Source organism: Capricornis sumatraensis, chromosome 3 (genome assembly GCF_032405125.1).
Source record: "Capricornis sumatraensis isolate serow.1 chromosome 3, serow.2, whole genome shotgun sequence".
NCBI classification, from domain to species: domain Eukaryota; kingdom Metazoa; phylum Chordata; class Mammalia; order Artiodactyla; family Bovidae; genus Capricornis; species Capricornis sumatraensis.
Window position 1 is genome coordinate 166,983,296 of NC_091071.1, and position 13,393 is coordinate 166,996,688.

The 13,393-nt window shown below is 42.0% G+C and overlaps 1 protein-coding gene and 1 non-coding gene across 10 annotated transcripts in view; both read left to right on the top strand.

Annotated features, from left to right (window-relative positions):
* PUM1 (pumilio RNA binding family member 1) overlaps positions 1 to 13,087 on the top strand; it is a 124,356-nt gene extending 111,269 nt beyond the window's left edge. For all 9 annotated transcript variants that reach the window (XM_068969001.1, XM_068969004.1, XM_068969007.1 and 6 more), the window contains 4 exons: positions 2,196 to 2,321; positions 3,417 to 3,538; positions 7,963 to 8,155; positions 11,276 to 13,087. In XM_068969001.1, the coding sequence (XP_068825102.1) occupies positions 2,196 to 2,321; positions 3,417 to 3,538; positions 7,963 to 8,155; positions 11,276 to 11,407 (573 nt within the window). In that variant the 3' untranslated portion in view covers positions 11,408 to 13,087. The remainder of the gene's footprint in view (positions 1 to 2,195; positions 2,322 to 3,416; positions 3,539 to 7,962; positions 8,156 to 11,275) is intronic.
* LOC138077297 (small nucleolar RNA SNORD103/SNORD85) lies at positions 8,973 to 9,057 on the top strand. The gene has a single exon (XR_011144745.1). It is a non-coding gene; the product is annotated as a small nucleolar RNA SNORD103/SNORD85 (small nucleolar RNA).
* Positions 13,088 to 13,393: the final 306 nt, after the last annotated feature.

A 13,393-nucleotide genomic window follows, 5' to 3' on the forward strand; every position in this document is an offset into this window, starting at 1 on the left:
CTTAATTTTGGGGCATTGGATGGGGCAATGATCAGGTTGGTTTGAACTCTGTTAAGTGGCACCCAACCAGACCTAGCTTCTGATTTCTCCTGTTTATTGTGTATCATGAGAATCAGTGTGCTTTTAGCACCAGCTTCCAAGCAGAGTTGATAATTTGCATACCACAGCTTTTGTTGTTGTTGTTTTTGAAAAGGAGAAGAGATTGGAAATAGCAGGTAAATTTTCAGGTATGGTCATGTGAACTGCTAAAGCCTGCCTCAAAATGGGGTTTTAGAGTTGTTTAGGCTTTGCGGTTTGCTCAATTACAACAATGGTTAAGTAGAGTACAGACACTGAAAGTAAAAGTCGTTCAGTTGTGTCAGACTCTTTGCGACCCCATGGACTATACAGTCCATGGAATTCTCCAGGCCAGAATACTGGAGTGCCTTTCCTTTCCCAACCCAATGATCAGACCCAGGTCTCCCACATTGCAGGCGGATTCTTTACCAGCTGAGCCACAAGGGAAGCCCAAACAGTAACTGAGGATTATTTGGGATTTTCTGAGTTAATTTATAAAAGAGTACCTCTGTTTAAGACCTTTTTTTGTGTGTGCTTGAAATATACAAAAAAGTAAACGGATTAAGCCACCAAATGAGGGGGAATATTTTCAAGATGGAAAATGCCAATGAATTGATAACCAGCATATATAAAGAACTCTTAAAATCAAAGAGAATAATACAAGTTAATTCAGAAATGGGCTGAAAGCCTGAATAGACAGAAGAAAATATGAAAAAGTAATCCCATTAGTAATCATGAAAATGCAAAATAAGACCACAAATAGTAGATCATTTTCTTTGTTTTTTTTTTGGGCATGCCATGTGACATGTGGAATCTTAGTTCCTCAACCAGGGATCATACTCTTTTGAAGTTCAGCATTCCCGGCATAGGTATATACCTAATGAAATATTTGGTCATGTACACCACGAGATATGTTTAGACGTGTTTAAAGCAGCATTAGTCTCCTAATAGGAAAAGATTAAATAAGTTAGATGTCTATCAGGAGAGGATCAGGACCCCCCCCCCCCCAAAAAAAATGTTTCTCAACTTTATGCTCTACAAATAAACAGAATAAATGATTGAAGCTCATAGTATTATATGTAAATACTTGAATCACTATGTTGAATGAAATAAGTTGTTCTAGACTGAGTGTTTACCATTTTTATAAAGCTAAAATTGAGCAGAACAGTACAGTGTCTCAAGTGCACAGTTGTACACATGAAGCTGCGTATAAAACACCTAGTACTGTGACTGACACTTTAACATCTGAGACCCCCCCCTGGACTGTAGCCCCCTAGGCTCCTCTGTCCATGGGATTCTCCAGGCAAGGATACTGGAGTAGGTAGCCATTTCCTTCTCTAGGGGATCTTCCCAACCCAGGGATCAAACCTGGGTCTCCTGCATGGCAGACACATTCTTTACCATCTGAGCCACTAGGGAGCGTATTACGTGTTCTCATCATTACTGTCATTATTCTTGACAATAAATTTGAGGTGCAGATGCTCCAGGTCATTCAGCTAGGAAGGGCAGAGTTGAGACTGGGTCCTCTGGATCTGAAGCCTGTGTGTTCCCCTTGTTCCAGACTCAACGAAAGAAGAATAGTTTCTTGCTGGAAAACACCCCAACTCAATTCAGAACATTATCCTGTGGCTATGTGAAAGCATTCAGGCTTTGGTCCAAACCCTTTCTCTGTTGTTAAAGCCATCATTTGACACTGTGGACTCTTTAACTGTGTTTTCTGTGACCTTAATTAATTTTCTGTTCCTTTATAAATAACTTTTTGGGAAGGTCCTTCTTAGTTTTGAAATTGTATAAATCTATGAATTCTTGGAATGGGTTTAAGAAATTAGAGTTTATCCTCATTTGTCCATACACACTTTATTATTTGCAGAGAGAACTTAAATGCCATACTTAATAATTTGGACTTGAAGTCAGAGTAGGAAATAAAATCCTGGCCGTGTCATTTACTGTCTGTAAGACTTTAGGCACATTATGTAAACTTAGGCACTTTGGTTTTCTCTTCTGTATATCAAGAATAATCATGACTGTCTCTCGAGGTCATTGGGAAAATTAATGGGAAAATGTATATAAATAATACTGAAGTATTGAAAGTGGCACCTGTTATTTTTGGTTTTCTTGTTTGTGTTGGTTTGCCCTAGGTGTTTGCTTTGTCCACGCATCCTTATGGCTGCCGAGTGATTCAGAGGATCCTGGAGCACTGTCTCCCCGACCAGACACTCCCTATTTTAGAGGAGCTTCACCAGCACACAGAGCAACTTGTACAGGTAGTGGAGTGGCCGGTAGACTAATTGCAAGCACCTGTGGGCTTACGTGTTTTCTCAGCACAGGTTGCTTTTCCAGAAGGGGTTAATGTGTTTAAAATGCCCATTGAAGTTCTGGGCAAGTTTTCATTTATACCAGCCTGGTTCATCTTTTATGAATATGGGTGATGAGTAGAACCCTGCCCTTGAAGTTGAGATCTACCTCTGAGTCATCAAGAGATCTGCCAGGAACTGTCAAAGGCCAGAGCCCTGTCATGGATTAAGCTCGCTGCGGCCACTTAGGCAGGCCATGTAGTCTGCCAGTTTCATCTTTTCAAATGAACTAAATGGATTAGTTGATTTCTGTAGTTTTTAAAATTTTTCTTGCTTGTACTAAAATTTTCTCCCATATCATACTGTTTGAACACTTCCTTCATGTAGTGTTGTCTTAAAGCAATTTTTGGAGTGGTGCTTGTTGCTTGTTTTGCTGAGAGATGTGAGATTATAAATGTATTAATATTCATTGTAGAAAAAATTGAAAGTGCAGAAAGGAGCAGCAGAACACAAGAAATGTTCCATAATCCTACTGTCCAGAAGCAGACACATTTGGCATAGGCACTTTTTTAAAAAAAGTATTCTTTGTATGCACTTAATTGTTTACATCTTACAAATAAATATTTGTGCCTTTGGAGTTCCTTGATCGCACACTTATTCTTTAAAGGCCTCTTTCCCTTGGGATGAGTGTCTCCATTGTCTGCTTGTGGCGGTATTTAACTCAATGTTGCCAGTGTTTCCAGCTTTTCTTTGTTAAAGACGAGTGCAGAGACCCACGTGTACATTTGTTAGAAAAATAGCTGTTTATTTGAAATCCCTGACTAGGACCTTTCAGCATAAATATATATAGAAACATTCCATTGTCTAGTAATGATGCATTCCTGTTTTGTAATGATAGGGAAAAATTGTCACTACCTACCCATTAAAAAAATTCCATATGTGTTCTTTTGTATTCAGGTAAGCCATCATGGTGTTTTAGGAAGATGGGTGTTGATTAATGTCAGAATTTAGGTAGCATAGAGCTTGTTTAAATAAATTTAAAATTTTCTGTTGTTTTTGAAACAGGATCAGTATGGAAATTACGTAATCCAGCATGTATTGGAGCATGGTCGTCCTGAGGATAAAAGTAAAATTGTAGCAGAAATTCGAGGCAATGTACTTGTGTTGAGTCAGCACAAATTTGCAAGGTATGTGCTTTGAATTACACAGACTGTTTTCCAGAAGAAATGATTAAATAGTATTTTAGGTCTAGAGAAATGGTCGTACTTTTTTCTTCTTCTTCTTCTTTTTAATGTTTATTTTCCTTAAAGTAATATATAGGTATTGAGTTCTACTGCGAAATATGATACATAAGACGTCTCTTAGTTGGCTCCTTACTCCCCTAGAGTGAGCCACGTTGAAATCTGGGGAATTTGTTTCTAAAGCACATACATTTTTGTACTCTGGTAAACTGGGTATTTCATGAATTTACTTTTTTGGAATTGTGAAATGTTCTTTACTTAATTTCCTCATTGATACTGGAGTTAAAAGGAAGGTAACCATATCTTTGTATAAGGCCTTCATATTCTTCAAAATCTCTTATCAAGTCTTCATATCATACCAGCCCAATAATTAAATGTATTAGTTATTCCCAGGTTGTGAAAGATGTTTTAAGTAACTTATAAGTAGCAGAGATTAAAGAAGAAATTGATGGCCCTCCAGTGGGTTAATGATCTGATCTGAGTGGAGTCTGTGTATCTTATCTTACGCATAGCACAGTTCTCTGTATTTTTTGGAATATTTTTCTTCTCTTGTTTTTAAAGTAAATTGCAGGGCAGGTGTGACTCACACAGCCTTGAATTGTTCACTTTTAATTTATGAAATCTTATTACAGCATGGAAAATAGAGACAAAAAATAAAAGCACCCCAGATCCAGTGTCTCAGCACCCTAACCACATTAGGATCATCTCCTAGACCTTGTGTTAGCTTTTATGGACTTTTGCTAGCACCAGGAGAATAGAAGACAGAACCTCTTCGGTCTCTTTTTGGGGTTACAGTCCTATTTACTGTCTTGTTCAGTGTATTTAATGTCTCACCCTTGTATAGTTAAGTATTAGGGTTGTGGTCTGATAATGAGTGAGTAGCTATTTTGGGCCCGATTCTCTCATGTATAACAACTAATAAATTGTTGACAAAATGCCAGAAACTACCTGCAGACATTAGATGGTGACCAGGAACAGAGCGATAACCAGAAGTGAGTAGAGGAGGTTGTTGATACTTGAGAGAAGGTTCACTGCCATGGGAAAATTTCCTTCTCCTCCTCCCACACCTCCTTTTTTGGGAGAATCAGGAGATACATAATTGACACGTAACATTGTGCAAGTTTGAAGTGTGTAACCTGCTGGTTTGATACATTTATATGTTGTAATATTCCTACAGTAACTTTAGCTGTTACCATGTCACATAATTATCATTTTTGTGTTGAGAACCATTAAAGATCTAGTCTGTTAGTAACTTTGAAATTTATAAGAGGTGTTGTTGACTATAATTAGGAAAGTTTTAATCTGTAGGCTAAGTTGGGATAGAATATCGCTGGTGTTCTGAGAAGGCAGTGGCAGAGTGACAGGGGAGAAATTCTGGAAAGGAAGAGAACCAGGGAGGAGGGGGAAGCCTAAATTTAAACTTTCTAAGCATCTGGTTCACTCCCGAACCACACTGCATAGGACGAACTCGAGGCAACCCTACCAAGGCTGAAAGAATTTAGTGGAGGTTTCATCTGCTGCTTACTGCATGGGAGAGGGTTGCAGTTTGCTTTCAGCAAAGATATTGCATGCCCAAAAAAGGGAGAGTAATATTAGGAGAGTAATACTCTTAGGAATTGACAGAACTCAGGGTATACGGTGCATCATTTGTCATGTCTAGATAACAGAAAAATGTGACCTATACTCAAGAAGAAAAAAGGAAAATGGAAAAATCCCCAGTGAATACAGTTCCATACCACCCAGATGTTAGAGTTAGCAGAGGATTATAAAGCATTTTATAAAGTATATTATTTTATAATTATATAAAAACTATTATTTTAAAAATTAAAATTAATAAAAGTTTGTATTAAAATTGTAAAAATATAATTATATAAAAGTATGAATTTTATAATTTTATAAAATATATTTTATGAATTTTATATAAGTAATTAGTATTTTAAAATATTATATTTTAAGGTACTTAAAGTATTATAAATCATTTAAATTACACTCAAAAATGTAAAGGAAAATGTGTATATAGTGAAATGAAAAGATGAATGTTAGTAGAGAATTAGAAAAGGCAATGACACCCCACTCCAGTACTCTTAAAGATAACAAAAGAGCCAGTAAATTTGAAAATTGAATAGAAACAAACCAATTAAGCAGTTAGTGACCTTATGACATTTTTGATGGTAACCCAGAATACAAAGTAAATTTTCCATCACCTTTGAATGCATAGGCACGTGCATACACACATAACTGAAGATTGCCCATAATTAATTGATACTGACTACTCTGTTTCATTTTAAAAAAAAACAAAGCTAGTCTCAAATCACTAAGTTGATTTTATCACCCACCATCAATTTAAGAACCACAGTTTCAGAAATACTAGAATAAACTTTAAAGACTGGAACAATATGGATTGTGTGTTAAGGTGAAAGGGAGGCTTTGGCCAGGTGGGATCCTGATCAGTGAGTGATCCTATAATAGCTTCTTGAAAGACAGGTTACTGTCAAGGAGGCAGTCTTCTACCGAGAAGAATGAGTGTCCTGTTGCCAGCCTAGCTTAGTAGAAAATTCTGTTCTAAATCTGACCACTCTGGTCTTGGGTGGATGAAAGGGCAGCTCAGCCTGGCAGTTCTAAAAAGTGATAATTTTTTGCTTGAACATTTGGATATCGTGACTGGCTTAGTAATGTCCTAACTCCCTTTTCTGCTAAGGGAGAAGCCAGTGTCTATTAGGAGATTCACTTTCACACGCCACACCTTCAGTTCATGCTAGAATTGCAGAGTGCTGTGGGAGGAACGTGAGGGGAAAAGTTTTCACATACTGCTGCTGTGTCAGAAGGGAGAGGCTGTTTGTGGTCTTACATGTGATTATCAGACTTGATTTACTCTCTCTTAAGAAGAAAGATTGAAGAAATGTCTGGTAGACAATGTCTGAAGAAAGGATGGTAGTAGTTCTTAAACATTTTAGCTTGAGAATTTTGTTTTCTACATAAAAGCATGTACGTAATAAAGGCTCAGTATGCTGAACCAGATAACATGGTGAGGGTCCTTTCAGAGTGATGTGGAACCAGCACCCTCTCTTTGGATTTAAAAATCGAAGTAGGGACTTGGGGTAGGGACCTGGAGTAGGGACTTGGTGGTGGTTATTTGTGATGACTCTTCAATTATATAGGGCTGGCCTTTGAAAGAAGGCACTATCTCTTGCCTTCTGGTGTTCCTAGAATAGGTATAGACATCGTTTTTTCAGCCGCTGAAGGCAAAACTAAGACAAATGGGTGAAATTTCAGGGAAGCACATTTATGTTAGTATATAAAGAATGTTTAAGAGAACCATTCACTCGCATGGTCGGTTGCCCCAGAATCACTTCCACATCGTTGGAAATTCTCATGCAGAGGCTAAATGGGCATCTTTCAGAATGGTCAGAGAAGAGCTTTCTGCATTAGCTAGATTTGAAAGTTCCTTTTCTACTTGAGTGTTCTGTGATCCAGAGCAGCTCTTCCCCCAGTCATGAAATTGTTGCAGAGTGTTCAGCCGCCCACTTACCAGATGTTCTCTTTGCCAAGTATTGGCTCCAGTAATACAAATACAAAGGATAAGTATTGTTCTTGTTCTTAGACATCACACAACTTCCTCATACCCGCAGAGGCACAGAAGCAGAGTGCTGCTGACGTCCAGAAGCAAACATTCATGAGTAATCAATCACTCCTGGGTGAGGAGCGCCCTTTAGCATGGCTGGATGTGATTTAATCAGCTTCTGCAGCCAGTCCCTCTGGATTTTAGAGGAACTCTGATTTAAGTAACTGCATTTCTTATTTTTTTTCCTTTCTGAGGTTGAGACATCTGTGAAGTGTTAAGAAATGCGGACACACCTGGGGGTCCTTCTTGTTCTTAAGAGACAGTGTGAAGTAGTTGACTGATGACTGTGGTTTCTCCTTGTGTCTGCCTTCACTCAGCAAGTCTATAGGGCCTCTCTTAACTGCCTAGCTCTGTGCATGGCACTAGGGATCTAGATGTGAGAGAAACTTGTTCTTGGCCCCATTAAGCTCACAGAGGTGAGGAGAGAATTGATAGATGTTGATGCCTGTTGAAATTATGTTCATTACCTATTTTCAGTTCATAACCAGTTGTATGAACCTTTACTTACGTGGGTTTACCCTCCCCTGTTAGATGATTGGGTCTGGTACCCTCCATGACCTGTGCTTGGCCATTGTTGATGTTGGAGATCACAGATGGCAAAGATAGGGTCTCATAGAGCCAAACAGATGAGGAGTTAATCTTCCAAGAAGCCTCATTTGCTGCTGACCTTGAGGTCAGAGCTCAGGCCAAATAACCACAGCCTAACGAGGTCCCTCTAAGGTTTGGCCCTGGATTTGTCTCCTTACAGCAACGTTGTGGAGAAGTGTGTCACTCACGCCTCCCGTACAGAGCGTGCTGTGCTTATCGACGAGGTGTGCACCATGAACGATGGTCCCCACAGTGCCTTATACACCATGATGAAGGACCAGTATGCCAACTACGTGGTCCAGAAGATGATCGATGTGGCAGAGCCAGCTCAGAGGAAGATCGTCATGCACAAGGTAGGCGTTTGTGCAGGTCTCAGTCAGAGGAGGAGTTGGCCCTCGCTTCTGAAGGAGGGTGGGCATCTTGCTGCTGCTTGCACAGTTTGTCACTGGATTGTGACTTCTTTACCCTTTTATCTGGAGCGGCCACTCTCCCTGTGTTTGCTGCCCCTCCGTCAGTAACTCACTGGTGTGAATGTTAAACTCGGTCTCTGTGGGGGAGTCCCCTCCCGGTTCCTCAGGCCATGCTTCTACCTCTTGGCTCCCAGGAGACCAGCTTCTCAGTCTAGCAGATCAACCTCCTTACCTTATTTCCTTTCCTCCCTCTTATCGTTCATTCCACCACCGTTTACTGAACAAGCTCCCGCCTAAGGCAGCACCTGGTCTGGCACACTGACCTGGTGCCCACTGTGTGCCAGTCGCCAGCACACAGATAGCTGAGACTGAGCACTGCCCACAGAGCACACGTGGGGAGGGGTGACGTGAGCGCCTGTGCTCACGCCTTTGAGGGCAGACTTCGTAGGAGGAGAAGTCCAGGCTACAGAGGAGGTAGGAAAAAATGGGACAGAAATCTGAGGTGTTGTGTGCTGTGAGTGGGAGCTGACACAGAAAGCGCGTGAAGAGGCTCACGGCCTCAGAGCTGCCATGGAGGAGGTCCAGCCGGCCCCACACAGACCACGGGGCTGGGGAAGCCCAGCCAGCCGCCAGGCGGGTGTGCAGGCCGCACTGTGTCTGCGGGAGGCAGTACCTTGAGCCTTGGGTTCTGCCCGTTGGAGCCCTCAGCCTTTGGGCTCTGAATTCACCCAGCCCTTCTCGAAGGAGGGGGTGACCATGGTCTGGCAGTGATGAGCCACTTGCCCTCTCTGAGAACAGAGTTCGGTAATGAGAATCTTTACTCTGGACTCAAGTTCTGAGCCAGACGAGGCACCCACCACCTCCAGTTCGAAACAGGACACCATGCTGGTGTTGGCGATGGCAGTGGAAGGCTGGGGAGTCCAGAGTGCTTACGCTGTGGGACTGAGATGGGCCTGTCAAGATGCTGGCGAGGGCGGAGGGAATGTAGGTGACACAGAGTACATTGGGAGTTCATTCATTTACCAGGTACCTACAAGCACATGTGCTCTCCTTTCACCAGGGCACTGTGTTGGTAGGCCCAGCAGTGTTGTAGACAGTTACACTGACGCTGGGGAAATACTGGGGAGGGCCATGAGAATGTGGAAGGGTGCCTCTTCTGATACAGGGGTACAGAGAAGGCTCCCTACGAGAGCAATATTTGAAAAAAGCCCTGAACCTTTCCAGGTGGAGGGAACCGAGTGTGTGCAGGCTTGGAAGTGGGAGGCAAGGCGGCGTATTTAAATGGAGAAGCACAGCAGGTTCAGTGGGACAGGACTGTGGTGCCAGAATCACCTTTAGGTTTCAAATAGTGGTCCTGGCTGATGAGTAGCTTGGAGGAAAGGAGGCAGTTGAGGGCTGTACAGGGGATTGTTGAAATAGTTAAGCCAGGAGGGGAGTGGCGATTTTGAGATTCAAGAAGAGTGGACAGAATGGGGCTTTGCAGCTGGTTTGATTGAGGGAGTTGAGAGGGGAGGGGGAGTCCTAAGAATCTGCAAAGCCTGACTTCTGCTCTTTCACAGCTAGGCATACCCATTTTAGGGAGAGGCAGCATTGAGGGGAACAGGCTGCTTTCCATTTCCCTGTAGATCAAGTGCAGGAGGGAGTTCAGCGGTGTTGTAGTTGCACATTGTTAGTGTTTGTCTAGAGGAAGGCAGATGCGGAGGTCAGGTGGCTGGCCTCATCAGTGGGCCAGGCCTGGGGACAGACAGGTGAAGGAATTGAATTTCACTTAGTTTCCAAAGCAGAGCTGCCAAAAGCGAGGGGTTTGGAGCCTCGAGTACTAAGGACCAAAGCATCAGCTATGTGTGTGGTCGTGATTGCAACCCAAATGGTAGTGTGATGTCCTTTCTGCAAGTGAGTTTATTTAGGAGGGTTGGGCAAATGGTCTGGGTGCCATAGCTCAGAGTTAAAGCCAAGGACTGTGCACAGTTCCCAGGCTGGCTCCTAGGTGAGAGTGTAAAGCTGATACGGGTCTGTGTCCTGTGTGGGTTACAGCAGTGGTTTCTGGAGCCACCAGACCCTTCCTTGCTTTGAGGGCACAACTAAACAGACAAAGCAGTCTGCATGGCACATTCAGGCTTGAGAGTGTCCATCTTCCCTGGCATGTTGTCCTGTGTTGAGTGAGTACCTGGGGAGCTGTGATGGGGAAGCAGGTCAATATTGTGGGTCTTCACTGTCTTTGTGGCATGTTGGTGGTTCCACAAATGATTCTGAACGCAGTGTGTTGTAGCTGAGGTCTGTAGAAGGCTCTGTGAGGTCACCAACAAGGAAAGGTGGTTCCAGAGAGGAAGCACCTCCCGAGTTGTGTGGGATGCACGGGACTTGCGGGTATGGGTCTGCCCCAGGGTGGGGGTGGGCAGCGGGGAACGGAAGAGATGCTCGTAGGGCTAAGGTGAAGGGTGAGGCTGGAGCAGAGCTGTGAGAGGAGCAGCCAGACAGTGGGGGCTGTCGGACTTTAGGTGAGTGACTTAGCCACCGTGCCTCCGTGTCTTCGTCAGTGAAACGAGGATGATATCACACCTCTCTACGAGGCTTCAAAGTGGACGGTTCTTGGCTTGTGTTAATCGTTTTTATTGTTATCATTAGTAGCTTTCTGTGATTCGCTGTGAGCCGGAGAGCAGGGTCAGGTGATGAGGGCAAGGGTTCATGGTCCCCAGAAAGCAGCCCCTGTTGCTCAGGAGAGCCGTGGGGCCGAGAGGCTCCCTCAGGGGCTGCCGTCCGGCGGTGGATGGTGTGGTCGTGTCACGGGATGCCAGTCTCCACACGCTGTCCTGGAAGTGGTCTGTGGTTGTCCGACCTCCAGAGCCCTCACTTCCTGCATCAGCGCTCAGGACAGGAGCCACTCTCCTCATCTTCTGGGTCAGTGTAGCTCGTGAATTCAGGTGCTCAGGCTGAGCTACTGAAAGATGTTGCTTGTGGGGTATGTGTACCTGTTGGTACCTCGTGGTGTCCAGGAGCAAGTTACCCTGGAGCCCCCTGAGCCTGTCCCTGGCCAGAGTAACACAGACTGTGCTTTCTCTGTAGATCCGGCCCCACATCGCAACTCTTCGCAAGTACACTTACGGCAAGCACATCCTGGCCAAGCTGGAGAAATACTACATGAAGAATGGCGTTGACTTGGGGCCCATCTGTGGCCCCCCTAATGGTATCATTTGAGGCAGTGTCACCCCGTGCCCTCATTCCCACTGAACTCACGGCCCACTGGTGAATCCAACCAGCAACCAGAAATGCTCCAGTGTAGAATCCAAAAATGGGTAAATGGTTGCTCCAGGATTACCCTCTCCTCCCCAAAAAAGGAATCAAATCCACAAGTGGAAAAGCCTTTGTAAATTTGTTTAATTTTATTACGCATAACATGTACTAATTATTTTTTTTAATTGACTAATTGCCCTGTTGTTTTACTGGTGTATAGGATACTTGTACATAGGTAACCAGTGTACATGGGAGGCCACATATTTTGTTCAATGTTGTATCTATATTCCACATGTGGAAACTTTCAGGGTGGTTGGTTTAACAAAAAAGTTAAAAAAAAAAAAAGAAAAAAGGTTTTTAACTCATTTGCCTCACTGGCAAGTTTTGCAAATAGCTCTTCCCCACGTCCTCATTTTAGTAAAAAAGAAAAACAAACAAAAAAAAACCCTGAGAAGTCTGAATTTTAGTTAAATGACCCCAAACTGGCATTTAACAATGTTTATAAAAAATATATATATATAAATATATATATAATGAAAATCATTTCAGAGTTGCAAAAGCCTCAGTTTATGACATTAAGTTTATGAAACTTCTGAAAATTGCCTTTTTTGGAGACTATTATGCTGAAGAAAATAGTGTAGTCCGTTTTGTGAGGAGGAGATGTGAGCACCCAGAATGTCTTTCAAGGCCAGGCAGGTACGATTGTTTACTGCCTACTGGATTTTTTTCTGTTAACATTGAAAGGCAAAAATCTGATTATTTAGCATGAGAAAAAAAAAAAATCCAACTCTGCTTTTGGTCTTGCTTCTATAAATATATAGTGTATACTTGGTGTAGACTTTGCATATATACAAATTTGTAGTATTTTCTTGTTTTGATGTCTAATCTGTATCTATAATGTACCCTAGTAGTCGAACATACTTTTGATTGTACAATTGTACATTTGTATACCTGTAATGTAAATGTGGAGAAGTTTGAATCAACATAAACACGTTTTTTGGTAAGAAAAGAAAATTAGCCAGCCCTGTGCATTCAGTGTATATTCACACCTTTTATGGTCGTAGCATATAGTGTTGTATATTGTAAATTGTAATTTCAACCAGAAGTAAATTTTTTTTTTCTTTTGAAGGAATAAATGTTCTTTATACAGCCTAGTTAACTTTTAAAAAGGAAAAAAAATAGCTTGGTTTTATTTGTCACCTAGTCAGATAGTAGCGAGATCCTTTCTAAATGTTATTCAAGATGATTCAGTTCACACTAGTGGTTTTTTTTTTTTAATCCTAAAAAAGTAATGTTTTGCTTATTTTGTGACAGTCAAAAGGACGTGCAAAGTTCAACCCCGCCCTAACTTTCCTTACAATCAGAGCCCCTCTCACCTTGTAAAGTGTGAATTGCCCTTCCTTTTTGTACAGAAGATGAACTGTATTTTGCATTTTGTCTACTTGTAAGTGAATGTAACATACTGTCAATTTTCCTTGTTTGAATATAGAATTGTAACACTACACGGTGTACATTTTCAGAGCCTTGTGTATATTTCCAATGAACTTTTTTGCAAGCACACTTGTAACCATATGTGTATAATTAACAAACCTGTGTATGCTTATGCCTGGGCAACTATTTTTTGTAACTCTTGTGTAGATTGTCTCTAAACAATGTGTGATCTTTATTTTGAAAAATACAGAACTTTGGAATCTGAGTTTGTGCTTTATTACTATTATTATTTTTTCCAATATAGTGCCCCAGAGCAGACAGCCCTTTTCTTGTTTGTGTCTCTTTCTTTCTGTTTTGTTTTTGTTTTGTGAGAGGGTTTATCAGAGACATCCCACATGCATCACGATGTCCAACTTCTTTTGAAAAATCAGAAAATTCACCTTCTTGGGTGCCCATGACAGGGAGCATCCTCAAAAGCCCTGACCCCCGCTATCTGCCTGGTTCTCTTCATTTGCACTC